Source organism: Mauremys reevesii, linkage group 20 (assembly GCF_016161935.1).
Source record: "Mauremys reevesii isolate NIE-2019 linkage group 20, ASM1616193v1, whole genome shotgun sequence".
Lineage (NCBI taxonomy): Eukaryota > Metazoa > Chordata > Testudines > Geoemydidae > Mauremys > Mauremys reevesii.
Window position 1 is genome coordinate 10,472,229 of NC_052642.1, and position 27,516 is coordinate 10,499,744.

General features: G+C 40.7%; 1 protein-coding gene across 7 annotated transcripts in view; it reads left to right on the forward strand.

The window, feature by feature from the left end:
* The window catches only part of AUTS2 (activator of transcription and developmental regulator AUTS2), a 1,174,081-nt gene that overhangs the window by 209,018 nt on the left and 937,547 nt on the right, over positions 1-27,516 (forward strand). For 2 of the 7 annotated variants that reach the window (XM_039507749.1, XM_039507750.1), the window contains exon 1: positions 18,325-18,765. The exons of the other annotated variants lie outside the window; for them this stretch is intronic. In XM_039507749.1, the coding sequence (XP_039363683.1) occupies positions 18,763-18,765 (3 nt within the window). In that variant the 5' untranslated portion in view covers positions 18,325-18,762. Of the gene's footprint in view, positions 1-18,324; positions 18,766-27,516 lie in introns of those variants that run through there. 7 annotated transcript variants of the gene reach the window in all.

Sequence of the window (27,516 nt, forward strand, 5' to 3'; positions counted from 1 at the left end):
TTTTGTGACCGTTTTTATCATCCAGAAGGTGCTTGTGCTTCCTTTAGTGATGTCAATGGTAAAACTCTCATTGATTTTAAAGGCACCAGGTTTGGCCCTCTATTTGTCTGTGATAAATGCTTCAATAACACCCTTTCCCTGTATTCTCTCCCAGTGACATAGTCCCACCCTGTGTCCACACTTCCAACCCCGGTTCACAAAGATGTATCTTAGGCGGTGGAAGGAATAATTTCTCAGAACTGCTTCCAAGCTGACAAAACCTCCTTTATGCCATTTACAAGCTAATAGGAACTAGACTAGAGTGTTCAAGGGGCTGGAGTCTGGATTCTGCTCTTGCTTACCCTGGTATCATGCGGGGCTAACCCCACTGACATCAGTTATATCGTCTTCATATTCTAAGCTCCACTTGGCATTGACCTGTTGCAACTGTTCTTGGGATGTGCAGGACTGTGAGTCACCTTGTTACCCCTGCCTCCAGCAAAAGGGAATCTTGCCATGGTTGGTTGCTGTTAGTTCCCTAACACCACCAGCCTGTCCACCGCTCAAGCACTCTCTTCTGGGCTATGCCAGCCCTATCTTTGTCTTGCAGGTTAACAAGAGGTGCACCCCGGTCCTTGAGTCCCTTTGAATGTGATATCCAACCCTGACACTGGCTACTCTGAGAAATCCCAGATCCTCTGTCCCCAAAAGACCAGCGTACCCAGTTTACCTTAAATCACCTCTCCTGTATAATGCACAGCACTTACGAGCACTTATTAAAAAAAAAAAAAAAAAAAGGTTTACTTAAGAATAGAAGTTCCACTAGAAACAAGAGAGAGTGATGGAAACAAATCGTTACAATACAAAACAAAATCATAAAATGCAAATTAGGGCCTACATTACTTAATAATTGCCTTTCCTAACCTATAAAGAAGATTTTCCCCCTGCAAAGTTCAGTCTGTTGCAGAGCTGGATATCCTGGAACCAGGATACAGTCTTTCACATGATGTCTCCTCAGTGAATGGATACAGTGTGTCTTTCACTGACCTGTAATTTACTTACCCATCTTACTTTCCTTATTCCCAGACAGCAATCTCCTGTCTGTTATAATGTTCCTTGTTATCTCCAAGTCATTTTGATTGTTTGCAGTTGTCTTTGATGGTTTTGCATTGACTGTTCTGGGATGGGGCATGTGTAGACAATTGAATCTTGCATTACATCACCAGTTGACCAAGGAGCGTGACAAAACCCTCCCACTTGAAGGAGCCACCTCGAAGACCTGTGATTCCCTGATGACTAACTTTCACTCCAAGACCATAAGGCAGCGGTCCCCAATCTTCTTCACCTGGCAGGCACCAGACGACAAGCCACAGAGGACCATGGCGACGGACAAGCATCCGCCGAAATTCCACCGACAAGCAGCAACATCAACAGGTGTCGCTGCCGAAATGCCGCCGCCGAGCAGCGTCATCCAGAGACATCACCGCTGAAATACCGCCAAAAATCGGTGGCATTTCAGCGGCGACGCCTCTGGATGACGCAGTTTGTTGGCGGCATTTCGGCGGATGCTCGTCCGCCGGCCAGTACGCGGGCGCACTTAGACGCCCCGGTGGGCACCATGGCGACCGTGGGCACCGCGTTGGGGACCCCTGCCATAAGGCATAACTGTCAGCGTAGGTGCCTTATTCCTTAAATATCACCCAGACACACATCTCACAATGACTCTGAGTACTAAGAAGTTACAAGCTTTCAGCAGAGACCTCATTTGGGTCAAATAAAATGTTTTGTTTGACCCCAAACTTTTGTTTTAGTTTCAAGCATTATTTTAATGTTGTTTTAAAGGAAATTTTGAGACAGTCATTTAAAATTTGTAAAATCGAAATATTTTTGTTTAGAAAATGTCAAAACAATACAGTATTTGATATTTTTCAGACTTTTTTCTCAACCAAAACAATTCAGTGAAATCAACACAAATTCATTAAATGTTTCAGAGTCACTGAATCTGCATTTTTTCACAGAAAATTTTCAGTCAAAAATTTTGCCCACTTCCCTGCAACATAGGCTCCTTCACTGATCCATGTCTCATGCTTATTATGCATTTTTAGGGGGCTCATCCCATTCTGTGTATAGTATCGTCCTGTCTGTAAGTTTTGGGTGGTATCATTACTTTTGGGTTGTGTTAGACGCAGTGGTTCTTAACCTTTACTGCAGCCTGCACCCTTTTGGTTCTTAATATGTTCTCGCGCCCCTTATCAATAATTGTTGAAATAGGTCAGTTCTTTAAACTTAGATATATTTTTTGTTTGTACATTATAGTATTATATTATATTCTAGTAATCATTAAAAAATTTATAATGTTAATAAATACATAGGTTTGATGAAACAAAGTAGTTGTACTTGCAAACACAAATTAAGCACAGGCATTTAATGATTTACCTTCTCAAAAAATCTGGCATGTCTCGCACCCCCCAGAAAGTGCATCTCACACCCTAGGTTAAGAAGCACTGTGTTAGAGTTATTACAGTAAATAAAACCATGTTTGACTATATCTGTTCATTTCAAGGTAGTTTTTGGTACGTTAAACCTGGTTCTCTGTTCACACCTGTCTTACTGTGGTGACTTAAGTGAAGTCACTCTAGTTTGCAAGGGTGCATAGGGGAAGAGAATCAGCCCCACTGGATTTTTAACAACTGAAAAAAATGGAGCTTTGTCATTTTACACTAGCTGTTCTGGCCCTCCACCATGGTGCACCAGTTTTATGCTGGTATGGCTCCATTAAGTTAAATAGAGTTACTCCCCATTTATTCCATTGACTTCAGTCAGTTACAGTGGCATAAACCCCACATAACGGAGTGGAAAATCAAGTCCCCTTAAAAAATGTACAAGGCATTAACTTATTTACTGGGAAATTTTCTATTGGATTATAATTTTCTGACCATTGATCTTTTTTTCTGTGAAAAATTATAAGGAATTAATTTTAAAAGGACACTTATCTCATTTGGGATTGCTACTAATAATAAACCAGTAATAGCCAAATGGATTACCTACGTATTAATATCCCCCCCTTGTTCCTACTTTACTATCAAGGCAGGGAGAGTTCAGTATGAGAAGACACAGCACTCAGACAAGGGATGTACCACACTTTCCAGCACTGTGATGTTATACCGAAAGACGCCCATGGTAAAACAGTTCTGTGGGTTCCTTCACTCTCTCTCTTGCTAGAGAACAAAGAAAGGAGGACCAGAACTTTTGGGGACAGCCGTTGCCCTTAGCCTGGCAGGGTTTAGAGAGAAATTCAGAAAGATTGACAGGGAAGCAAACAGTAGCAAGAGAGCTAGGCTGGAATTACAGTGTGTGAGGAGCAGGGACCTAGAATGCCCTGTGACTCAAATCAAGAGACAGGCCCTGAGTGCCAGATTTGCAAGCTGCTTTGTGAGAATAGACATCTCATCAAGGATCTCCTTCTTGTAATGACTTCTAAACTACCCCAGTTTCCAGCGGAATTTTCTTCACACAAGGGAGACATTCACCACACTAGCACAACCAAAGAAGCACTAGTTTCTCTCTACAGATCTGAAGAGAGATACCCGTGCCTTTTTTTCCAGCTGTCAGTGCTGATATTATTTCATTTAGCCGAATCTTGTACACATCATCTCTTTATAAGGATAGGGGGGAAGCTGAATTTTGTTATATCAGAATATCAAATTATGTTGGATTACATATAATGCTATCACAAATGACTGCATGCTGGCTTCCCATCAAAAATTTAAAGAGCCATAGACCTCTTTTCAGCTGAGATTGCTGATAACATTTTATGCATAAACCATCGAAGCTCAAATAGAGATGCAAACCGTTGATAAAGGAGTCCTGTCAGATTACGCATTGAGTATTTTAAGGCTAAAGATACCAATTTGCACATACTACCCAATCAGACATTTTAAAATTGCAACAAAACCAAAAACCTTCTTAGTTCCAGCTGATTGCCCAACCAATGTGTTTTCTTTCTGCTGGATTTTAGAGAGTGCAAACAAAAGCACTCATACAGGAAATGGAATAAGAGCTGAAATTTACAAAAAGGGCAGCATAGGTGGTTGCCCACGGGGGAAATACGTCTTTAGAGAGGGAGTGTTGCCCGGTAGCCAGAGCAGTGGCCTAGGATATCTGGTGCTATTCTTGGCTCTGCTGCTGACCTACTGTACCCCAGTCACTTCTCCTTTCTGTGCCTCTGTCTTGTCTCTTCAGCCTATCAGCTTTTCAGGGCAAGGGCTGTCTCACAAACTGAGTTTGTTCATCACCTAACACAACTGAGATCTGAGCTTAGTTGGGATTTCTAAGTATTACTGGAATGCAAATTAATAATAATGATAGACTTGGGGCAATTCCTTTTTTAATAGTTTGATTCCAACAAAAATAAAAAAATAATCCACATGGGGAGAGAAATAGAAAAGGAATCTCCCTCCACTGATGCAAGCTACATGACTGAAGTTATAATGGGAATGTGCTCTGATAGCATGGTGATGGGTGCAATATAAGAACCTAAATAGAAGGGGCTACAATCATGAAGAGTGAGCTTTCCAAATCAAAGCTCTGCATAGAAGCAAAATTTCCATCATGCAAGGACAGAGTGAGATCTGCTAGGAATTTTAATGCCAAGAGAGGTCATTTAGGTTATAATTGGCTCTAATTGGGCCTTCCACAAGCTGTACTCTTTTTTTTTTAAGTGCAGCTGAGGGATGCTCAGAAAGATGAGAGATTTCTTACTTGCCTTAAAAATATAAAGGAAATTACTTCCAATCTGATCTGTACATGTGAATGCTACACCAATAGTCTAGCGCAGCCATAACAAAAGCAACAGGCTTTTGGAAAATTAACTTTTGATCCACATCAATGAATGATCATTACAAACAGTGATCACAAAACTTGTGTTCCGGAGGAGGAGTGGGGTGAATGGAAGGAAGTTGAATGACAGTAGTGATGCAACCGGTGGATAAATAAATCATTAAAGGATGTCATGCATAGATGAGGAATAGGGCACACTGAAAAGACTAATGCTGGGATTTTCAAAGGAGCCTAATAGATTTAGGAACCCATCCAAGGGGATTTGGGTACCCCCCTCCCTTAGGCTTCCTTGAAGATCTGCCCAAATCCCTTCTTTAAAACTAACAAGTATGTGCTACTGTTGTCCCACTTAAGCAAGGGTCCTTTAAATCCAAGAATGGGAGCACAATAGTGAGCCACATAGCTCTGACTTTTACTGTTCACATCTGCCGTGCCTAGGTATTTACACAGCAGTGACTAAACTCTTAAGTCTTGCCAGCATATGCCTGGGGTTGAGTGTAACACCTGCCCCTGGATACTCCATTCCAACTGCTGTGATTGTTCCAAGCCTTGGTGAGGAATCTGGAGGTCATGCCTCCGGTATGCTCGCTAATTAAGAAGCCATTATGGTTTCACAAAGACTTATCGATATTAAGGAATGTTCTGTTTCTTTAATTGCATCCGCACATTGCTGTGATTGTCATTATTTTTCATAGTATTTTTTCCCCTTGAATATGGATGCAAAACAATGTCTCTCAGAAAATGAGTTCCTTCCAGTGAGTTGTTGAATTGTTTACTGCCAGAGCTGAATAATAATAGCACATCAAAGACGTCTGCCGTAATTAAAAGATTGGAGAACATAGGTTAACAAATTAGTGCATCACAATGTGTTGTTGTCTCATTAGGACGAAAATGCTAGTTCCACCTAAAAAGACGGACAAGAGGTGATTCTACCAATAGCATCAGTGCTACTGTACATTTGAGGTGATGCTACCAGTAACTTTCTGTTGCACCAATCAGCCTCCAGGAGGCACCATACATTTTGTGGACTAAGGGTACATCTACACTGCACTAAAACCCACGCCACCAAGTCTTTCAGCCCAGGTCAATTGATTTAAACTCACGGGGTTTGGCCTGCGGGGGCTAAAAACAGCAGTGTAGATGCCGGGGCTGGAGTCAGGGCTCTGAGACCCACACGTCTTGTGGGGTTTCTGAGCCTGAACATGGACACTACAATTTTGAGCCCCAAGAGCCCAAGTCAGGTGACCTGGGCCAGATGCGAATGTGCTGTGGATCTTTTACTGCAGTGTAGATGTATCCTCACAGGCTAGGTAACAAAATAATTCTGCTATATTTATTTTAGGAGCTTGTTGCTATGATAGATTGAAGAGGTCCCTGAAAGAGATCCAAATTTATCTTTTAAACATGTTTTAATTGTTTGTATTACACGAGTGCCTAAAGGCCCTAATTGAGATCATGACCCCATTGTGCTAGGTGCTGTACATTCACGAGCTCAAACACTAATCAGACAACAGAAAGGGTTGAAGTATTATTATCCCTGTTTTACAGATAGGGAATTCAGACACAGACTGGGCAAAAGCCTGACCCCACTGAAGTCAATGGCAAAACACTGCATGATTTAAAATTGAGTGAGGATTTTGCCTAGAGCGATGAAGGCCAGAATTTTGGGACCAAACCAAGTGGCTGTAGTTTCAGGATAGCTTCGTATATTGGATACTGAGCTCTTTTGAAAATCTGGCTATTAGTCACGTTGGGAGCTGCTGGGCGCTGAACACTTTTGCAAATCTGACCCTTTTTCAGGTACCTAAATGGGAGCTAACCACTTGAAAGTCTGGTTTGCTCAAAATCATGCAGGCAGCTTGCGACTGAGTTAGGAATGTTCAGAGTCCAAGTTCATGTCATGATAAGGTAGATGTGATAAATATGTTTCTAAAAGCTACCATCGAGGCTTTTCAGCAGAATAAACAAGTCGCACAGAATTTCAAATCATGGGAGCAAAATGCTTACATTATGGTTGAATTTTTTTTAAATATGCTATGTATTAAAGGAGGTTTTTTTAAAAAATTGGCAATGCTTTTCAGAATGTTTCAAAAACTTCCATCAGTAAAATAAACAGCAGGATAAATATATGCAGTGCATACATTAATGCAAATCTACTTCCTGTACATCAAATACATTCAGCACAGAGATTGTTTAAACAAAAATACCCAGGGCCGCTGATAGAATATGATTAAAATAAATCCATGTAAGCAGACAAATTCTAAGATAAGCAGGAACAATACATAAAAGCCAAATCATAAAAATCAATTAGAGAAACTAAGGATGTTTAAACAACATTGTTTCAAATTTGTTTCATGCTGCAATTTATATTACCTGTACCATAACCTCTTTGTAAGTGGCAGGATCCCGTAGTCTTCATTCAACTTTCCAAATGCAAGATTAGATTTTAAATATAGGTCAAGATTTTCAAAATGGATGTGTGAAGTGAGACTCTTAAGTACCAATTTAGACTGGGCTTTTACAAAGAGTTGAAGTGGGTTCCATAATCACATCCCATCAAAATGCAGTAGGTACTCTGAAACTTCTTTGAAAATCCCAACTTTAATTAATGAGCCAACTTTCAAAAGCACTGGATACCTGTCCATTTCTGTGGACTTTTGGGTGCTCAGCAGTTGAGGCCACTTATTTAGGCACCTAAATTCATCGATCCAGACTTAACTTTAGACATCCACTTTTGGAAAGTCTTGGCCCTAGCTTAAATAGAAAGATGAGACAGTAGACAGCAATCCAGCAGATTGCTTAGAATGATTTGTGTATCCCTGGTGCTCATGGTCTCCGATGCCTTTTCAGTGTCCTACAGCTGTTGCTTTTACACAGTTCTCTTTACCTTGACCTTAGTCCCTGGATTTCTCAGCTATTCTATTCTCCTAACATCTGGGCCTAAAAGGTCACTAATTTACTTTAAGTTCCCCTGCTATGGTGCCGCTGGGTTGAGTGAGTATGCTTAGAAAATAACACTCTGTTGGTGGGCTGCTGTCACTAAAGTCTTTCTCATCTCGGTGTCGTCATGGTACCATTTCCCTCCACAACAGCTATAAGTCATCACACATCTGTTCTCAAGTGCACTGAAGTGTACATATTGGCATCCTAATGTGTTAAGCCAGCAAACCAGGTATCCAATGTGCTGAGATTAAATTTCTTTTGCAGCTTGCCTGGAGAATGAAGCAGGGAGCTTTATTTGTATTAACACCCTTTTAATGTATCTCAAAAGACCATAATAAACATCTCCTGGACTGTAAAAAGAAAATATATATCTAGAGGCCACCGTAAATTCTGAAATACTGGCATACCTAATAAAAATTCTATCTCAATCATTTAACATTTAGTGAAATGCTAGATGATGTGAAACCAGACCTGGCTTCCTTTCAAGCACAGGTCAGTAATGTCACTTGGGCAAATTATAAGAACTTCCATTAACTTTATATTGGCAGATCTCCCAATCTATTTCACATCTATACATTTTTAGAACCTCTGTGAACAATCCAAAATCATTTCTCACATTTCAGGGCCAGGCAACACTTTGAAACTTTTTGCATATAGGAGCCTACTTCAGTAATTAACAGGTCAGATCTTCTGTTGATTTTAATAAAGAGCTGTTTGCAGCAAATTTCTTGATTATAAAAAGTTGTGACTGCTTAGAGCTCTCTGTCAAATCCAGCACCGCAGGATGGAGCATGCAAATGCGGGGAAAGAACAAGACCATATTAAAACAACCAGAGTTTAGACTTCTGGGACCAAATTTAGATGATGTGCTTAATCTTCTGAAATAAATGGAACTGCAATCTGCTCTGCCAGTTATGAATTTTGTTCATTTGGTGACTATAAAGACAATTTGGAAATAACAAGAGTGACATTTGCAGAACTTCTAAACCTCTTTCCATTGCATTCGCTCTCTTTTTTGAATGAACCTGCCCCAAAACTTCAGTTATCAAGTTGTTTGGCTGCTGCAACCAACATGTCTGCCAATGGTTTTCCATTATGTCCTGGGAAAGGCTGTATATTTAAACTGTCCAACAGACTTTTCAAAAGAGATGTCCTTGCCATGGTTTTCTAGAAACTCCTGTTCTCTCTGATCTATTCAGTAAAACTACTATCTTATTTTGTGAGTAAACCACTGCAGAAAGGTAAACATGGATACAAAAATAATTAATACATTGATACAAATGTGCCCCTATTTACTGCAAAGCAGGTATATGCCAAGTTCCCATTAAATAATGCCGATAACTGGAAAACAAGGATGGTGGCTGCAAGTCCACCACTTTAAGACACACACAAATTTGGAGTATCCATTAGAGTAAAATGGAGATCAGGGTTCTGAGCCTACATTCATCACAGAGATGTTGGAAGGGTTAATTGGTTAACTTCTGGACCATGCTTTGAACACGTAAAGGGCAAGAAAAATATAATCCAGAGTGAGCGTGTTAGATGTCCCACTCTGGCATGATCCACACAAGACAGGAGTTTGCTCCAGCTAGGGAGTCTGGGCTCTTCAGCAGCTCTTTTAGTCTTTGAGGTGCCCAGTTCAACCCCTCCTGTGTTAGCTAAGATGGTGGCCATCACATGAACACTCAGAGTGGAATCTTGGCCCCATGGAGGTCGATAAGAGTTTTGCTGTTGGCTTCAGTGGGGAGTGAAATCCTAAGAAAGTGGCTCAGCGGTGCCTTTTAAATACCTCTTAAAAAAGAAATGCCCATGACCGACATCCAAGAAGCAAAAAGAAGAACCACTCAGTGCCATGATGCGCATTATGTCCCAGCAGTGATAAAGAGGGCAGACTGGCATTGCCAGATAACATCTCCCTGCACAGACTGCAGAGTGCTGGAGACCCATGAGATGGAAAAGGGGAAATATTTCATTAGTTTGCTAAACTGATGTTGTGGCATTTAGCTTTAAATATCTTATATTTCCCTCAGTAGCTGACCTTTTCCTTTCTCATATGACTATCGCTCTGCTCCTCTAGCAATAGCAGCAACCGGCCATTATCAGCTTCACCCTGACAGTGCTGACCATTACTATTCATCATATTCCCTCCTTCAACCCTTCCCCACCTCAACCCCCCAGAATTTTCTTCTCTCCATCAACTGGCTGCACGATGGGTGCAAACATAGGGTGAAATAAGCAAGGCAACAAAATGATAAAAGGCAAGTAGTTCCCAGCTGCTAAGCAACTTCACTTCTCTTCAGCGGGATGTAAAAGAGCCAGGATTTCAACAGCCCGAGTGCTGTAGATCATCTCCCCGTAATTTCCCCCAGGACTGATGTGATGGCTGCAGTGAGATGCACTAGTGGTGGCACGTTAGCACTGCCAAAGGCATCCAGCTAGCAGAACATTTCTAATACCGGCCATTTATCCGTTGGCGCATGCTAGCAGAAGTGCCTGGTTGCGCTGTTTGAAAGAAAAGGCCTGCATTGTGTGGGTGACGCTCCAGACAAGAAATGAAGGCAGTGCCGAGATGGAGTGGGCTTAGTGGTGCATGAAAAGTTCACTTAAAATGGACAGAAAAAGGAGTGAGAGAGAGAGAATGGGGGGAGGGGCAAAAGACAGTGAGCTGCAGGTAACATAAAAGGCTGGTGATAAGACAGGGCACAAGGCTTAATCTAAGTACAAAAAGAAGTGTGCTGGATTTGCAAATGAACAGCTTGCCTGGCGAGAAAACCAAATGGGACACATCTGGGGAATGGTAAGAGAGAGAGATCGGGAGAGAAAAATAGAAGTCCAAAGAGGAATGTATGTTGAGATAAGCATCAGAGAGCAGACGGAGGCACTCGAAAGAGCTGAAGAGCTAATAGCTGGACATTAAAATGATTCACACTGACCTAGCAAGGCAGTTTGGGCTAGTGTGCAGGGAAAAGGGGAGAAGCAAAAGCTGATGGAGAGCAATAAGAAGTGGAAAGAGGACACAGGAGAACGGGTGTAGCAGAAACAAAGGCAGAACGAAAACACTGATTGAGCCCTGGTTTTGCTAAGGGAAAGCAAAGAAGCTGTAGTCCAGTTACACTGGGTTCACTCAGATTTAACAGCAAGGAAGAGGAAGAGGTAAAGAAGAGACAAACTGTAAGTGCTGTGATAAAAATTAATCACAAGAAAGGGAGGATGGACGGGGAGGCTGGAGATCTGAGTTCAGTTCTAGCTCTAATGCAGATTTTGTGTGTAAGCTTGAGTAAATCTCTCCATAGGTCAGGTCAGTTTCAGCACCTGTAAAATGCAGATAATACACCTCTTTCTCCCATTCTGTGTCTGACTTGTCCTTTTAAATGGTAGGCTATGTGGGGCAAGGACTGCTTTGCAATAGGACTGAATCAATAGGACTTATAAGCATGTGCATGATTTTAAACTCGTGCATATGCCCATCAAACTTGACAGGATTATGCAGGCAATTAGAGGTAACCAGGTGCTTAGGTTCAGCAAAGTCCTCTTGTGTATGTTCAGTACTCATCACAACAGGGCCCTGACATCAATTGGGACTGATAGTATAACATCTGTCATAAAGGTAAAGCTCTGTGAGGGAGACTGAGATTTCTTGGGGGCTGATCTGAGATGTTGAAACAAATTCTCACAGGACTGATAGAGTTCAAGACCAGAAGTGACCACCAGATCATTTCCTCTGACCTCCTGCACATCACAAGCCACTAAGCCTCATCCTGTTACTCCTGCACTGCATCCAATAACCTGGATTTGACTCAAGTATTACAGCCCTCTGGACACTAAACTGTTGCATGCCATAAGCAGAGAAGAGCATGACCTCGGTGTACCAATGTCTAGACCCCTGCAAAGACAGGTGAAAGATATGCAGATACTTGACATCACATGCTGCAGAGGAAGGTGAAAAATCCCCAAGTTTCCTGCCTACATAACCTAAGGGAAAATTCCTTCACAACCCTGACAAATGCGATCAATTTGACCTTGAGCACATGAGCAAGAACTAAGGCCTCTCACAATAATAATAATAATAATAAATTAATTATACTAGCTCTTAAATAGTGCTCTTCAGCAGTAGATCTCAAACCTCACTGTGTTCCGATCCCACTATGAGGCACCTTCTCTAACATAAACACAGAGCAGTGTGGACATTTTGCAAAACACAGCTCAAAAACCAGACCAAAACACTAGCCTGCAAGCACAAGTCTCCACTTGGGGGAGGATGCCAGAGGGAACAACCACAATGGAACATGCTCCAATACTAGAGACAAGGGCAGTATAAGACCTGCTATAAAACAGAATTGTAATGAAAATCAGTAGGGGGTGAGGGAGGGAGAAGACTTTACCATAAACATTGTCGTGTTTACAAAGAAACAATGAAAATGGTGTGATTTTTTTAAAAAGATGCATATTCAGTGTAAAACAGTAAGTAGTTGTAAATATGTGGGGTAAACAGCACACAGGCTGGAAAAAAAGCCTGGTCTAACAGAGCTGAGCCAAAATAAAGACCCTGGTTCATTTCAGGAAATAAAAAATGTTTGAGAGGTAGGGAAGGAATTTATTTATATTATTGTGTTTTTTTAAAAACAAACAAACAGTAAATGTTCAATTGTATGGACTTTTTAAGTGTCACCTATTTTGTTTCTGTTGTTAACTGTATTATTTTGGGCCCTTAATTGTAGCAGATTGGGATATATAATTTGCATATATTCTCTTCTGCATGTCACTTTTGACTATCAATAAAGAAAAGTGTTGTAAACAGGGAAACGATGGCAGAGTAAAATATTTTGAACAAGTTAAATTTTAGTGCAACACCACCGCCACCTCAACTGAATCTTTGGGGAAACTGAATCAAAACTACAAAAGAGACCTTTGTGGGCTACATTGTTTCTCAGTTTATGCAACATGTCAGGGGCAGAAGATCCTTTTTTCCATCCTTAGTCTCCTCCATGGCCGCCTGGATTTTGGCCATTTATCTCTCCCAGCCACTGGGTGGTCAGCTGAGCTGCTCTAAGAGGAGCACTCTGCTATGGATATGGACCACTGACAGATAACTACCTTCCTGGATCAAGGGGGAGGGAGTGGGTGATGAGGGAAGGAGATAATCATGCCTCTTTGAGTCAAATTCTTTCCCGTCATTGCTCCTGGGACAATGCAGTTCCACATTTCCCCTCAGACAGCTTGTGGCAAAACCACAGACCAGCTCTATGTGTTGAATAAAATATTTAAATGAGCAAGCAAGGTCAACTTGGAAAATGAAGGGAGAAGGGGGAAATGACTTGTGTAATGAAGAATGATGGGAAGGAGGTGGGGGACTTGTAAGAATGCAAATGTTAAATTTGTATAATCAGGCCGATCGAATTAGCCAAACCACAGAGAAGGATAAGAGCGATGCAGAGGGACAGGGAAGGGAAATGAGCAAAGTGTAGCAGAGGAAACACTGCAGATGGATGTTAAAATTCAAGATAAGCAAGAACCAAAAGAGAACTTGGAGCACTCAAAAGGGAACACGAAGAGTAGCAAAGGTATGTATTACTAATACAAGGTGTCTATTAATGAGTCAGGAACTGTGCAAACCAATTCACAAAGCAGTTAGAAATTGGATGAGAAAGTCAATGGAGTATTAAACATCCTCCTGATCCATGATCGCCCAGGTCAAAAAACCAATAGAACCATTCAAAGTGGACCTTTCAAAGAGGCCATTCAAATCTCATCCATAATTAATTTTATTTTTAACTAACGGACCATCATCCACCAGGGTATTCGTCAACTGTCAAGTGTCAGGCAGCAGTCTGACAATTCTCTTAATTTGCCTACCATCCTCATGTACATTCTGGCAGTTCTGAGCATGTCAGGTGCTACTGAGCCTATACACATGTAGAAGACTTTCTCCAAAGCTACATCCTGAGTGGGCATCTGGGTCTCATTAATAATGAAACAACCAAAAAAGGCTCATTTGGCCAACCAGCATATGGCTTTTGGGTAAACCATGTTCAGAACCATATCCTAAGAAATATTATATATTCTTCTTTACATACTGCTCTGTATTATTTGTATTGTTATAGCACCTAGGATCAGGACTCCAATATGTTAGGCAGTGTACAAACAAAAAGACAGACCCTGCCCTAAAGGGCCACCAGTCTCAGTATAAGACAAGAGACAACAGATGAAGGAATACAAGGAAACAGTGAGATCCTATTGGTCAGTATCCCATTTAGGTACATATTTTACTGTAGGCGGTTGGAATCTCACCACCGAAACTGATGTGTGGTAGCTTTAAGTAATCGGTGTGGATCTGTGCGCAGGTCTTATATCATGACACAGAACTTGACAGAGAAATTGTTTTGTTTCTCAATTAGCAGAATTCTTTGATGGGAACAGAAGAATTCCATTTAGTAGAAAAAGGTAGAACTGCATGTCAATGTCGAGAGAAAGGGCCATTTGCTGTATATTACCTCCTACACTGTATTTAACCTTCAGCCAGTAATATATGAATCGGTTCTTTAGTTAATGTGACCTGAAAATTGGACTTGTGCCCTTTTCTACATTCTTTATGATGTAGAAAGGCAACCCCAAAGACTGTATTGGTTGTCTGATTGGTTTTTAGAGTGTTGGTAGAGGGGCTGCTTTTTTACCTTAGAAATGTCAGGAATGTGAACTCTGCTTTTGCTGGAAGACATTTTGGGGGGATCTCACAGGATGTGCATTTGCTCTCACAACACATCTGAAAGGGTGAGAGTGGTGAATCTTTACCAAAATGTGAGTTAGATACAAAAGTTAAGTTAGGTAGTAACAACAAACAACACAAATCAAAATCAGTGGGTTTTACACATTGTGACTGAAAGTCCCCTGGCCTCTCAATGACTCAACTTTCATTCTCTTGGCACATGTTATATCACCATTTGACTCATTCTCCAGTTATCATAGAGCTTTTAAGACTCAACAGGACCTGAATTTCTAATGTAAAAAAATATTCAGGCCTTCTCTATACTTTATTAAGAAGAAGGTTAAAAAAATCCAATTTATTTTTTCTTGAAAGGTCACTAGATTTATTTCTTATTTTTATTATTTTATTGGTTTTGCTTTAAGTGTTTTGCTTTTCCACCTGCAGACACTCAGACTTGTTTTATAAAGTAAACAAGTATATTTTCATAATATGGAGCACTTGTAGGTGCTATTCCATAAACCTGAAAGAACCTGTATTCATAGATTTATCATTTTGCTCTGAATGCTTTATGGGTTGACTTCCCTCCTCCCAGCATCTTCATGTATTTTCAAAATAATGTCTCGCTTCACAGGTTAATTTTGAAATTCCAGATATAATTTTGGGGTATCTAAAATGTACGGTACTCTTCTTTAAAATCATTTTGGGGGTGGTTATGCTCTTTTTTCACAGCCTACAATCCTTCTAGTAGATTTCAATATGGTCTTCTTTCAGAATCTTAACAGGCCTATTTGACACGAGAATACTGAGCAGCAACTTCCTCTGTTGTGCCTTTTATATTAAGGGCCAGATTGCTGTACCATTACTCGTTTAGAGTATTATCTTAGTCCCATGGAAATCAGTCAGATTACTTATGTAGGAAGGTACTATTCAAAGGGCCAGAGTGAGATGTCCTTACACCGAGGAGCATTTTACTCCAGAAATACTCCCACTGAAGCTACTTGCAGAGCAAGGTTCATCAGTTTCTTTCTCAATGAGTTTTAAAGTCACCTAAAGGGAATTAGGCATCCAGCTCACTTAGGTGGTTTTGGAAATCTCAGCCAAAATATCCAGAGTACAGATTGCTAAACAATTGGGGAAATTGCCCTCTCTTTTATCAATGCAGCAAAACAGCAGAAACCGGAAATTCTATTTATTTCTTCTCCTTGGGAACTTAAACTGATTCTTCAGGGTCCAGTGCCTGAACTACAAAAAGTAAAATTTTTCCAAAATATCCTGTGTAAGAGCTAAGACTAGCCTTGAGGGAGGTATCTCTTTCCCTAGCACCTGTGTGGTTTTGGCCCCCAAAGAGGGAACCTCTCTGTTCCTTTCAAAGGCCAGGCCCAAACATCCTCAGGGCCATATAGCATGGTGCACCGCTTGTTAACCAGCTATGTAAGTCTTACATCCCCCCAACCCCACCCTGAGTCATAAGAACAGAGGTCAGGACTTCTTAAGGGAAGCACCTCAAACATAGCAACTTCCCCATGATATTATATTATGATAATTTATTATTTAAATAGAGTATAACCTTAGGTTTTCCCACACTCTGGTTAACTGATTGAACCCTCACTCCTGGAAAGCTCCTCTGCACCACAAGGGTCAGCTTCCCTGCTGCAGAACATCAAAGCTTCACAGGGCTGAAACTAAATTCAGGACTGATGATCCCAAATTATTCCAACCCTCTATTTTTAGTAAGATTTCATGAGTCCCTGGAAGCCTTTGGAAAGCAAAGATTCTGTTGTACTGAACAAAGAAAGTTTTCTAATGAAATTTCTTGTCTTTGCTGTGAGATAAAGTAGGGCAGAGAAATCTTTCTGTTTGCAGGAAAAAAAGAATGTCTTCACTTTAGAAAACAATTTAGCTGCCATCAGCTTACCAACTTGGCACAGTTCTATTTATGACACAACTTGCATTATATACTGGTTAAACTGAAAAGGAGGGAGCCTCACATACATCTTATTATCTGAGAAGCGATTGTGGAAAAGTGCAGTGCCTATATGGAAGACATTGTCTGAAATGTTTCAGGCAAAGCACTTTCTTTGGGGGACTGGGTAAGGAAAATGAAAGTTCACCCTGTTGGTCCCATCTCTGTCTTTCTAATACAGATTTGCACAGTACCATTTCTAACATTTATTATGTAGGCACCATTTGCAGCTCTATTGTGAAAGCTGAGCTGGGTTTTTGTATTGAAAGCTGTGATTCTAACTCTTTTTATTACCTATGAAAAATGCAGCAAACTTACAGCACTTACTGTCTGAAGTATCAAATGAATTTTCTGAGAATTATAAGTAAATTCATTCATAGGTTAGGATTAGTTTTTAAATCAGCCCTTTAAGAAACTTAGCACCCAGTGTCAAACTTTTTTTTTTAATCCTAAATTATTTTGTTAATGGAGTAACATATTCTCAGAATTGTGAAGTCCAAACTGTCAAAAATCAAGAGCCTGGCTCCCAATATTATAAGATTTAAACCTATACCCATATGGGTATGGGGTAATTTACCTTCTCATTTTTGAGCCTTTAGGGTTTGTTTTCAAGCTTGTCTATGCAGCAAGGAGGGCTAGACTCTTACTTTTTATATAATGACAGATGTGATTCTCATGCAGTCTTTTGTCCCCAGTTGCTGGAGCTTTAAGTAAAACATCAAATATCACAAAACTAGTGATAAAATTGTGTGAGTTGATAACATTGTACTCTCCAAATATTGCAATGAGTTTGAAGTCTCATGCATAGACTACATGTAAAGCAATCAGATTGTATTAAACTAAGTTATTAATAATTGTATCTAATTATGGTTATGATGGAATACAAATAGAGACAGGTTAATAGCCCAGGTCACCCCTGGGATCATTGTCACATCAGAAGTATCTCAACCACTAATCAAAAAGAACAAGGAGTACTTGTGGCACCTTAGAGACTAAAACATTTATTTGAGCATAAGCTTTTGTGGCCTGGCTTTAGCCCACGAAAGCTTATGCTCAAATAAATTTGTTAGTCTCTAAGGTGCCACAAGTACTCCTGTTCTTTTTGCAGATACAGACTAACACGGCTGCTACTCTGAAACCTGTCAACCACTCATGACCCTTCCTCCCCAACTAATTTGTATGCTGCGGTTTTATTGCCAGATTCTGCCAGAATCTTTGTATGACTGTGCTACTTAATAAATGTAAGTACAATCTTCTAACACATGGTAATGTTACAAGCAACCCAGTATTATATTTTTCCACTTTTATGTAATCTAAAGGTGGCCCCATCACTCAGTTGACAAAAGGAATACTATTATTGGAGCCCAAATGAAAACAAAAGGAAAAAGCAGTTGGTTGGAGTTCTACTGAACTGATAAAATATCTAGGCTACATGTTTAAGCATGGAGACAAATGCATATAGTGAATATAGAGATGAGAACAGGAGAAGGGAAATCACTAAAATGTAAGTATGTGAGGTGAAAGGTGGAAAGGAAAATTGCAATATCAATACAAAAGGAAATGAAAAGAAAATCAAGAACAAACAGAAAGCAAATAGGCAAAAACAACAGTCAACAAACTGGGGTCTTGACAAGACAGTGTTCAATCGGGCCACAGAAAGAGTCATGTTCTGATGTTACAGTTGGCTGAAATAATAAAGGGAGTGTTCACCTGCCCACTTGCTCAGAAAAGTTTAGTGCAGAGTGAGAAGGGGGCTAATTAATCCAACAAGCCACAGCTGAGGAGAATCAGGTGGCCAAGGAATCCCCTGACTGAGGAAGCCCAGCTGAGGTGAAATGAGCTAGGCTGGGACTATAAAGACAAGAAATTGGAAGCAGAAGGGGGCTGTTGTGAAAGTTGGTACTGCTCTGGGAGAGAGGAAGTGTATTTGGGCTGACAAAGGCAGAGTTGGCTGGGATGGGATGGGAGCTAGTAAGGTAGGCAAGGGCTCAGGTAAAGGCAGTAACGTCTAAAAGGAAATAACCCTTTTCTGCTGGTTAGAGGGTCCCTGTGCCAGAAGGCAGAGTAAAGGGTAGGCCTAGGTTCCCTTGCCAACCACTGAGGGAATGGTACCAAGAGGCAGTAAATGAGAGACAGTCTAAGACTGCTGGCAATGAAAGAGTTGATACCCCAGAAGGGGACAATGCAGATAATAACCTGGCTTGGGGGCTGTCATGAAAAGGCAGTAGCAGCAGCTCATGAAGTAAAAGAGGGAAGCTGCAGACCCAGAGAGAGAGTGCACAATTGCAGGAAGAGGCATGAACCTTGTGAGTGACCAGGAGGAGGCACGGTTGTAATGGTGAGTGGAGCACTCTGTCTCAGAGGTATTTCTATGTTCTGGTTCACAATCGACCCAGATTTGATTATTTTTTCATGCCCACTGCAAAATCCATTTGGTAGACAGGGTTTGTGGGGGAAGATTGAGCCTATGCTACTGTGTATGACTTGGTTTGAGAGGCTTTTTGGAATTAATTTCAGCTGGCTGAGGTAAACTGTTACCTCCAGTGCATTACTTAAGGCTGCTGGGTGGCAAGATGAATTTGTATATTCATATTTATGCTGCTGGGTGGTGGTAGTGGTTCTTTGGAAGTCTAATGATTGTCTGGGCTCTCAGAGCTTCTCTATTGTGATCCAGCCAGTGCAAGGAATAAGCAGATATGTCCCCTCCTGACTCCCCTGCACCAGTGTACAATATCACACATGGAGCGTAGCAGATGCCACAGTAGAGCCTGTCCACTCTTGACTACACTCCCATGCCCTACACACCCAAGGTGTTCAGAAGCATTGGGGAGTGCCTATTGTGACACGTCCAGGCGAGGCTACTCCCTCCACAGACCAGTGGAAGGGAGGCTGTGACTCTCTAAGTCAATCTTGTGCTAGTGATAACACAGTAATGTGCTGCCTGCTCTGATGATCCACAGCACAAAGTGATGATCGAATCCTAAATAAATAATGACAGAGTCCTGTGGCACCTTATAGGTGAGAAGTCTGTTAGTCTATAAGGTACCACAGGACTCTGTCACTTTTTACAGATCCGGACTAACATGGCTACCCCTCTGAGAAATCATGTTTAACGTAGCATGGTGGTACTAGGTACTTTTTTCTGTAGAGACAACGGTGGAAGCTGAGATTTAGAAGGGTGGATGGGCTCTCTGTCTGGCATTAAAGTTAAAGCTACTGTATTTCAGACCAAATAGAATGGTACTTTCAGGAGCTAGCTAATTCCCCCCTCTCCCCCATCTTCCTTCTCTTTTGCATATCCACCTGGTTTGGTTACTTTAATTCCTCATTTATTATCCCTAATATTTCTGGAAAATATTGTTGTAAAATGTTCCTATTGTGCCGCCTCCTTTTAATATTTTTGGTTGCATTTGAAAACTTCAATGGTAACTTTTTTTTTTTTGTGGGTGGGAGGAAGCAATAGCAGTTTTAAAAGCATCAAGCAGCCCTACTACAAATGTTCCCTCCCTATGTCAGCTAGCAGGTATTGCTGGATGTGAGTGGAGTAACCAAATCACCCTGCGTGAAATCATGCTATAAATGTCAACAGCTAAACATCCACTGAGGAGCAGACCCCAAGACATTCTACCATGAAATCAGCCGCCTTTCCCCCACTAGTCAAGCGTCCCATGGCTGTGCTCAAACCTAGGTCTCTCGTAGGGCAGTCCATCATTCTGTTAATACTGTATTAAACTTAAATATACTGGTCTGAAGCAAGGAAATGGAGCATAAATCAGGATTAATATTTATTACTTTAAAAATACTGAAGTAAAATAGCAGATGTGGCCTATTCCTGAAACTGAAGCCCTAGTCGTGACCAGGTGCTTAGTGCTGTACAAAACAGAAACAAAAAGACATGCTCTGCCCCCAAAACCTTCCAACCTCATTTCAACAACAGCAACAATGATTGTAAGATCCTTACTGCATGGACTGATTTGTTTTTGTTTCTTCAGTGGCCGGTGGTGGTGGGCTATTGTACAAACAATAAATATCAATATTCCTCCCCCTCCCCCGCTGTTTTTTAACTGAGATTACCTTTTAAGTGGTCAGAATACCAACAAAGTGATTAAAAGAACAAGTAGAGCTCTTTTACAGAAAGGGATCAGAACAAAAAAATCATGCGTATGAGCTTTTAAAATAGTATTGGAAATTGTAAAGACTCTAATTATAGTAACTGGCAATGAGAGCCAAAGAAAAGGTGAAATGTGCATAAGATTAAATTTTAAATGGCAAGAAAGATCTGACAGAGAAAATGAGAACACAAGGAAGATGCATATATTAAGATGTAAAAAGCAGAATCTTCCCAGCAAAACTCTCTCCTTTTTTAGCAGGACTATGTCAGTTGTTTCTCCTGGCTTGTTAGAAGGACTTGGGCCCTGGAAGTTAGAAGCCTAGATACCTTTGTGGATTAGGATCTGAGCTCAGAATCCTAAACATGCTGTACCTTGCATGATTGGATGGATCTCGGCCAAAGCTGGGAAGAAGGGCTCTCAAGGCCTGATTCAGAGCCTCTTAAAATGGGTGGTGGTCTCTTCACGGACTTAATGGGCTTTGGCTCAGGCCCTCACTGCACTAAAAGGATTACTACATGAAACAGATCTATAATAAAGATCGGAGGAACAATCAACAAAAGACAGGATATTATAGGCTGGTTCCTATACTGACATGTAGCTGAAACACTGTCTGAACTCCAGCTTTTTTTCCATGAATGAATAATGCAAGTGGCCATATTTTATTACCTTTGCTTAAAATTGTCTACTAGTTGAACAACCTTTTGAGCTTTATAACACTCATGCAATTTGTGCTTGCAGCAATGATCTTTTTTTTGTAAGATACAGTAGCTAATCTGATTTTAGTGTTTCAGTAATTGTGTCAGTTAATGTGCATTGGGAATAATTTCATTCCATGAAATGAATACTAGGTGAATATTTAACTCGTACAAGTTTGCTACATTAAGAACTTCTGGGCAAGGCATATACATTGATAGCTAAGCCGCTGATGGTCTTATTTTTTTTTAATGTAGTTCCTTTTTAGTTTTGCTTACTGAATCCTTAATCTGACAATCAAATTTGATAGTTTAGACCCCTGAGCCCAGGAGGAATCGCATTGATTGCAATAGGACTTCCCCCAGATGCAAGGTTCCATATTAGAGGAGCCAGTGGCATGACTGGGATGGGGGCCTGAGCCAATGCTTGCAAGTTTCCTTCTGAAGAAGCTCAACAAATCCACTGCTGCTGACAAGAGCAGCATATTCACTAATATATTATGTATGGTTTTTAGTCTTTATGGGGCCAATCTACTTGAGACACCTTCACTGACTTCATGGGGGATTGGCTCAACCAATGCTGCAGTTGGAGCTTTGCCTGCCTTAGGACGATAACACTGAGCTCTGTATGGCTCTTTGTACAAATATATAACTACTAAAATAATACAACCTTAATAAAATTCATAGTATATTGACTAATGCTGTCTAGAAACACTTGCCTGTAGTGCCATTTGTTCAGATACTTTTGCAAGCTGAGCAAATTTTACAGCCACTGACAAATATTGGTTGGAGTTGTTGTTTAAGGTCAAGCACGGTTACCATTTTTATTGTTAATATCAGAAGGGAAAACTGTGCTTTGATTTGTCTCCTGAAGCAACATGCTCACACATAAGAATTCACAGCGCCTCTCGCCTTACAATGATGACTTATTTTGCAGCCCATTTTTGTATATAGGTGAGAAATGCATTTAATGTTGATGTTTCTAGTTTTGTATATGAAGTTAGTGTTTGATTTTATGTGCCACGTCCTCAGCTGGTGTACACTTGCAAAGCTGGGTTGACATTAATGGAGTTATATCAGTTTACACTAGCCAGGGATCTAGCACAGTATGGTGTTTATTTGAGGACCCAACTTGTGTTTTCAAACTTTCCGGTAATTAGGAAAGATACATGTGGAATCCCCTCCCAAATCCCAACTGTAGTGTCTCACTGATGCAGCATTACATGTTGGGGCTAATAATGTAAGTCAGATGCGTGGAGATGAAGTTGATGAACAACTGGCCTGTTAAACAAGGTCTGTAGTGTAAGTTAGAAATGTAGCTGGGATTTCCAAAGGCACCAAAAGAAGTCAGATGTTCAATTCCTATTGATGGTCAGTGGGAGCTGGGTGCCTAGCTCTCTTTGGTCCCTTCAAAAATCCCGGTCCTAAATTTTCAGTGTGGATAAAGCCAAATTGTACAGAGCATTTGAATTGTATTGCATGAAGTCAAATTTAAATGTGAAGGGGAAAACCCTGTCTCCGTCTCCTCTCTGCTGCAGCCACCAAACCCTGAGCAGTTCTGCTTCACTAGGGCTGAGGTGAACAGGAGTTAGATGGGCTAAGTGGAAAGTGGATCCCTGTACTCCAACACACCAGGATTAGGGTCAGAAGATGCACTGCTGCTTGGATTTTCCTATTTCCTTCCTCCCCACCCCCACCCCACACGCAGGAGGAAACATTTTGAGGAGGACACAGTGGCACAGTGGAGTTGATGCTGTTTCTGGGCTGCAGTCAAAGCCATGGAGCAACTCTGCAGCGGTTAAGTGGCCTGCAGGACTGGGAGAAAATGCCTTGCCTCCCACGTGTCTCCCCAGTGCCCAGCCTAGTTATTCAAGAAAAGCACTAAGGTTTCAGTTTGGGCCTAAACTCAAAAAGAGACCTGGTGGAGGGGAAAATGGTTGGGAAAAGGAGTGGGGAGGGGGCAGGGTTTTACAGCCTTCAACCTCCACAGAACCCACAGTCCTTTGGGAAGGTTCAGGCTCCAGCCCCCGAATCTTAGGTCATCCAGGAAGAGAATTGGCTCCTTATGCTAATTGCAGAGCTTTGTCCCTGGCAGCATGGGCCCTGCGTCACCCAGCTCCAAGAGGATTGTTACCCTCATAGACCTTCATACAGGAATCCCTTTGCTTTCTCATCGCCCCTCAGTCTCCACCTATTCCCCACAAAGCCTGAAATGCACACAGGTCTTAGAGAGGATTCTGCAGGCTTTCCTGTGTCTCTGGTTTCAGGGCTTCTGCAGCAATTCCTCCTCCACCACCTTTGCTTGTCCCTGAGCCACATTTCAGAGGGAAGCATTGGGATCAAAGGGAATTATTTCTTAACACCAACTTGGGTTGTAGTACATTTCAGAGACATCTGGTTTTATTAGTCATAGAAGGGCTTGTAAGAGTTTGCTCAGGATCATTCTTAGCAACCAATCCTCTTCTGCCCACCAACTCTGCCCACTCCCTTCCTCCATGTCTTCTCCCCTCCTTCCCCCCAATGCTTGGAAGTATCTTTTCCAGAAGCAGCTGCTGCTTCTGGGAAATAGAGATGAAGTTTTAGCCACTTTGGAGAAGATTTCATATACAGTAGCTTGAAAGAAAATGGTATGGGGCTAGTCTTGGTTCTTGAAGCTATATGACCTTTTTTTTAGTAATTGTCCCATTGTTTGGAGTAGTCTGTAGCATTATTTGACATTCTCTTTCTTCCTTGACCCACATTCTTTTAATAAAGTAATTTAAAAAGCAAGATGAGCCTGAAAACCCTCTCTGATCTTCTACTTGATCAGACCTGACAATGATGCCTTGGGTATGGGTCTCTTCATTGTCTAGAACCTCTTTCACCTGCAGCTGCAGTACCTGAAAAAGCAAGTTGATTCAACTCCTCATTCCCAGCCAGATGTTGACACTTCAGTGTACAATATTATTAAATGCAGCACAATTTTCAGTGTGTTGCACAGAAATATTTAAAACTACCACTTTTAAAAGCAGTTCTCTAATAGAAAAGAGACAATACAGTGCAAAGGATGTGGCAACAAAAGTTACTTTAAAAGATGCTACTCACCTGTAGATCCTATAAATCTAACTGATTTGGGGTTGCTTAGCACCTCTGGAAAATTAGACTGCTTCTACTCCGTGCCCAAATATGGGTTTAGGGACTTCAGGCACCCAGGTTTGAAAATATTGGCCAGAGAGCCTAATTCTGCTTTTATGCGGGTATAAATGAGGAATAACTCAATGGAATTACACTATAAAAAGTGTGATCAGAACAAGGCCCAGTAACCTACCTCTGGCAAATAAAGGTCACTTTACCCTAGCGCTAAGACAAAGTAATGAAAAAGTATAAACTGCAAAGAACATAAACCTGAGCTGCTTTGTGTTTAAAAATCAATTTTCATAATAAATTTAAGTCAAAGATCACTGTAATATAAATAAAAATGTTTTAATAATTTCCGTGCTGCACAGAGTAAAGCGTAAGACATAAAGGATATATATATATCCTTATATATAAAATTTAATTTAAAGGATCTGGAACAAAAGCACACTTTCCTTTTAAAAGAAGACAAAGTTTAGTAGGGGAAAAATTGTAGAAAGAGGGGTATAATTTAGAAGGAAATTGTCCATCCTATACTTATTTTTGATTTTAGGGGATTCTTCATCTGAAGGATCAAATTGCTAATTTAGTCATAGTTTGAGGCACGAAGGGATCATTATATGATCTAGCCGGACTACCTGCATATCACAGGCCATTACATTTCACCCAGTTACCCCTGTATTGAGCTGCAGAACTTGTTTAACTGAAGCATAACTTGTACTAAAATCATTTTAAAGTGCTGGGGAAACAGGTGGTGGTGTCTCATTTACATGTTCTTAGGATAGGGTAAGGGAGAGAGGAAACTGAAAATAATAGATTACAATGATGCTGTGAGCAGGCAGATTTATTACAGCATATGATGGTGAAAGCTGAACCTGCCCATCACTGGGATACAAAAGCTGGGATTGTTCTGGCAATTATAGGAGAAGTTGACTGATTGTAGAAAAGACTCATATGGTACCTACTGGATTACCTGGTTACCTTTCATTAAGTATTTGGGTGAGGAAGTAAGGGTGAAATGCTCCTAAATCCCTTAGGCACTTTTGAGTATTATATTCTAAAACTGAAAACAAACTCAGGAGCTAAACTGGGGTCCTGTTCAAGTCAATGGGAGTTTTGCCATTGATTTTAATGGGGCTAGGATTTCACCATAGAAGTTTTGATTAAATTTTGATTATACTAATTAAAAAACTGTCAAATTGACCTGAGTTTTGCTTTAAAAACCTCATTTCCCCATGTTTCCAATCTTACTGCATTTGTTTCTCCATCCACACTAATATTTGTAATTCCTCCCAATTGAGTACCATCTGTGAATTTCATTAACATTCCATTTACTTCTCATGATCTTAAATAAGATGGGATTTCAGTATGAAATGCCACAGTACCCACTCCCACCCCTCAGTTTGATACATATATACTCACTCACTCCCACCCCTCAACTCTGTACCTCTATACTTTATAGCTTTTCAGTCAATTTTCACTCCAAACATTGTTCCTATCTAAACCAATTTGAATCAAACTTTCAGGCAGGATTTCATGAAATTCAATATCAAATGCTTTTATGAAATCCAATTACATCCTCTTCATTCCTTTTATCTGCCAAGGCTGTGATGTTCTAACACTTGCACAGAGTCTGATCAGCTAAATGATAAAGGAATTATAAGCAATTAAAATCATACATTCACTTGGATTCCATGCATGTGTTGCAATCTGCATTAGCAGATCCTGATCTAATTTTTGTAGTAATATACAAAAAAAACCCATCAAGTGTGTCTAGTATTTATTCTTTTACAAACCTCTGCTACTTTCATGACTCCCTTATTCTCTAGAGACTAGCTCCTCACCTGATGTAAATGTGTGCAGACCCATTCAAGTTGATAGAGGTGGGCCTAACTTATGCCAACTGAGTTGCTTACCCTATCTGCATAACTGATTTTTCTCCATTAAGATTTGTTCCTTTTAAAAAAAAAACAGTGGTAGAAATTTGACTTACAGGTTAGTAGTTGATCATTTGTTTTTCCTCTTTGTGACAATTAATACTACAATTGATACATTGCTTTTCTTCTGTTTTGAAAGCTCCCTCATAGTCTGATTTTTGCAGCAAGAACAAACCTTTCAACAGCTAGGAATATTGAAAAGCAACAGATAAGAGAATATTGGAAAATACATTTTCCTATAGTCCCTTATCTGTTGCATATCAATAACTTTTCCTTACTTCCTAAGAGAAAGGTGGTATTTCTTGCTGCAGACAGATTTAGAAAGGGAGTTCAGATTCTGGGCCATTTTAGTCCTTAAGATCAGTGGGATATAGGAATTGCCAACCTGGATCAGACCAGTGGTCTAAGTAGTCCTGTATTCGATCTGACTATGGTCCATACTAGCTGCTTCATTGACAGGGGAAAGAAGCCTTGCATTTGACACAGGGAAAATGTGGGAGATTAGCCTATGTCCTAAACATGAAGATGTATGGCCCTTACAAATAATTTTTAATCCCTTTTGTAATACTTGATGTTGTCATCCATATAGATTTCCAATCCAGCCTGACCCTGCTAAACCCTTGGCCTCAATTATACCTTGTGACAATGAGTTCCACAGACTGATTCTTCCTGCTCAGACAACTTTCTCTTTTTTACTTTATTCCCCCTACCAATATATTTCCAGAAGCCTATCTTGTTCCCTTTAATATTTCTGGGTCTTATCAACTCATCCTGCTTTTACTGCTGCCCTTATCTTCTCTCTGCAAATCATTAATGAGTTTTGTGTTCTTGTTAGCTTGCCTTCCTACTTCTCCATTTCCAGTTTAGGTTTTATTAAACCTCTGCAACTTATTAAATTTTCCTCATGGGTTCAACTTGGCCACTGTTTTTTTCCTTTATATTCTTCTGCTTCACACCTCCAAATACACCTCAACCCCGATATAACACAAGTTTGGATATAACGCAGTAAAGCAGTGCCCCGGCGCAGTGGGGCTGCGCCCGCCGGTGGATCAAAGCAAGTTCGATATAATGCGATTTCACCTATAACGCAGTAAGTTTTTTTTTGGCTCCCGAGGACAGCGTTCTATTGAGGTAGAGGTGTATTGGTAGAAAGAGGAAAATGCAAGACACTTGGTTAGGATTCATGACAATTAAAGAGGTCTATCTTTTTTTTCCGTCCTCTTAGGACAATTGA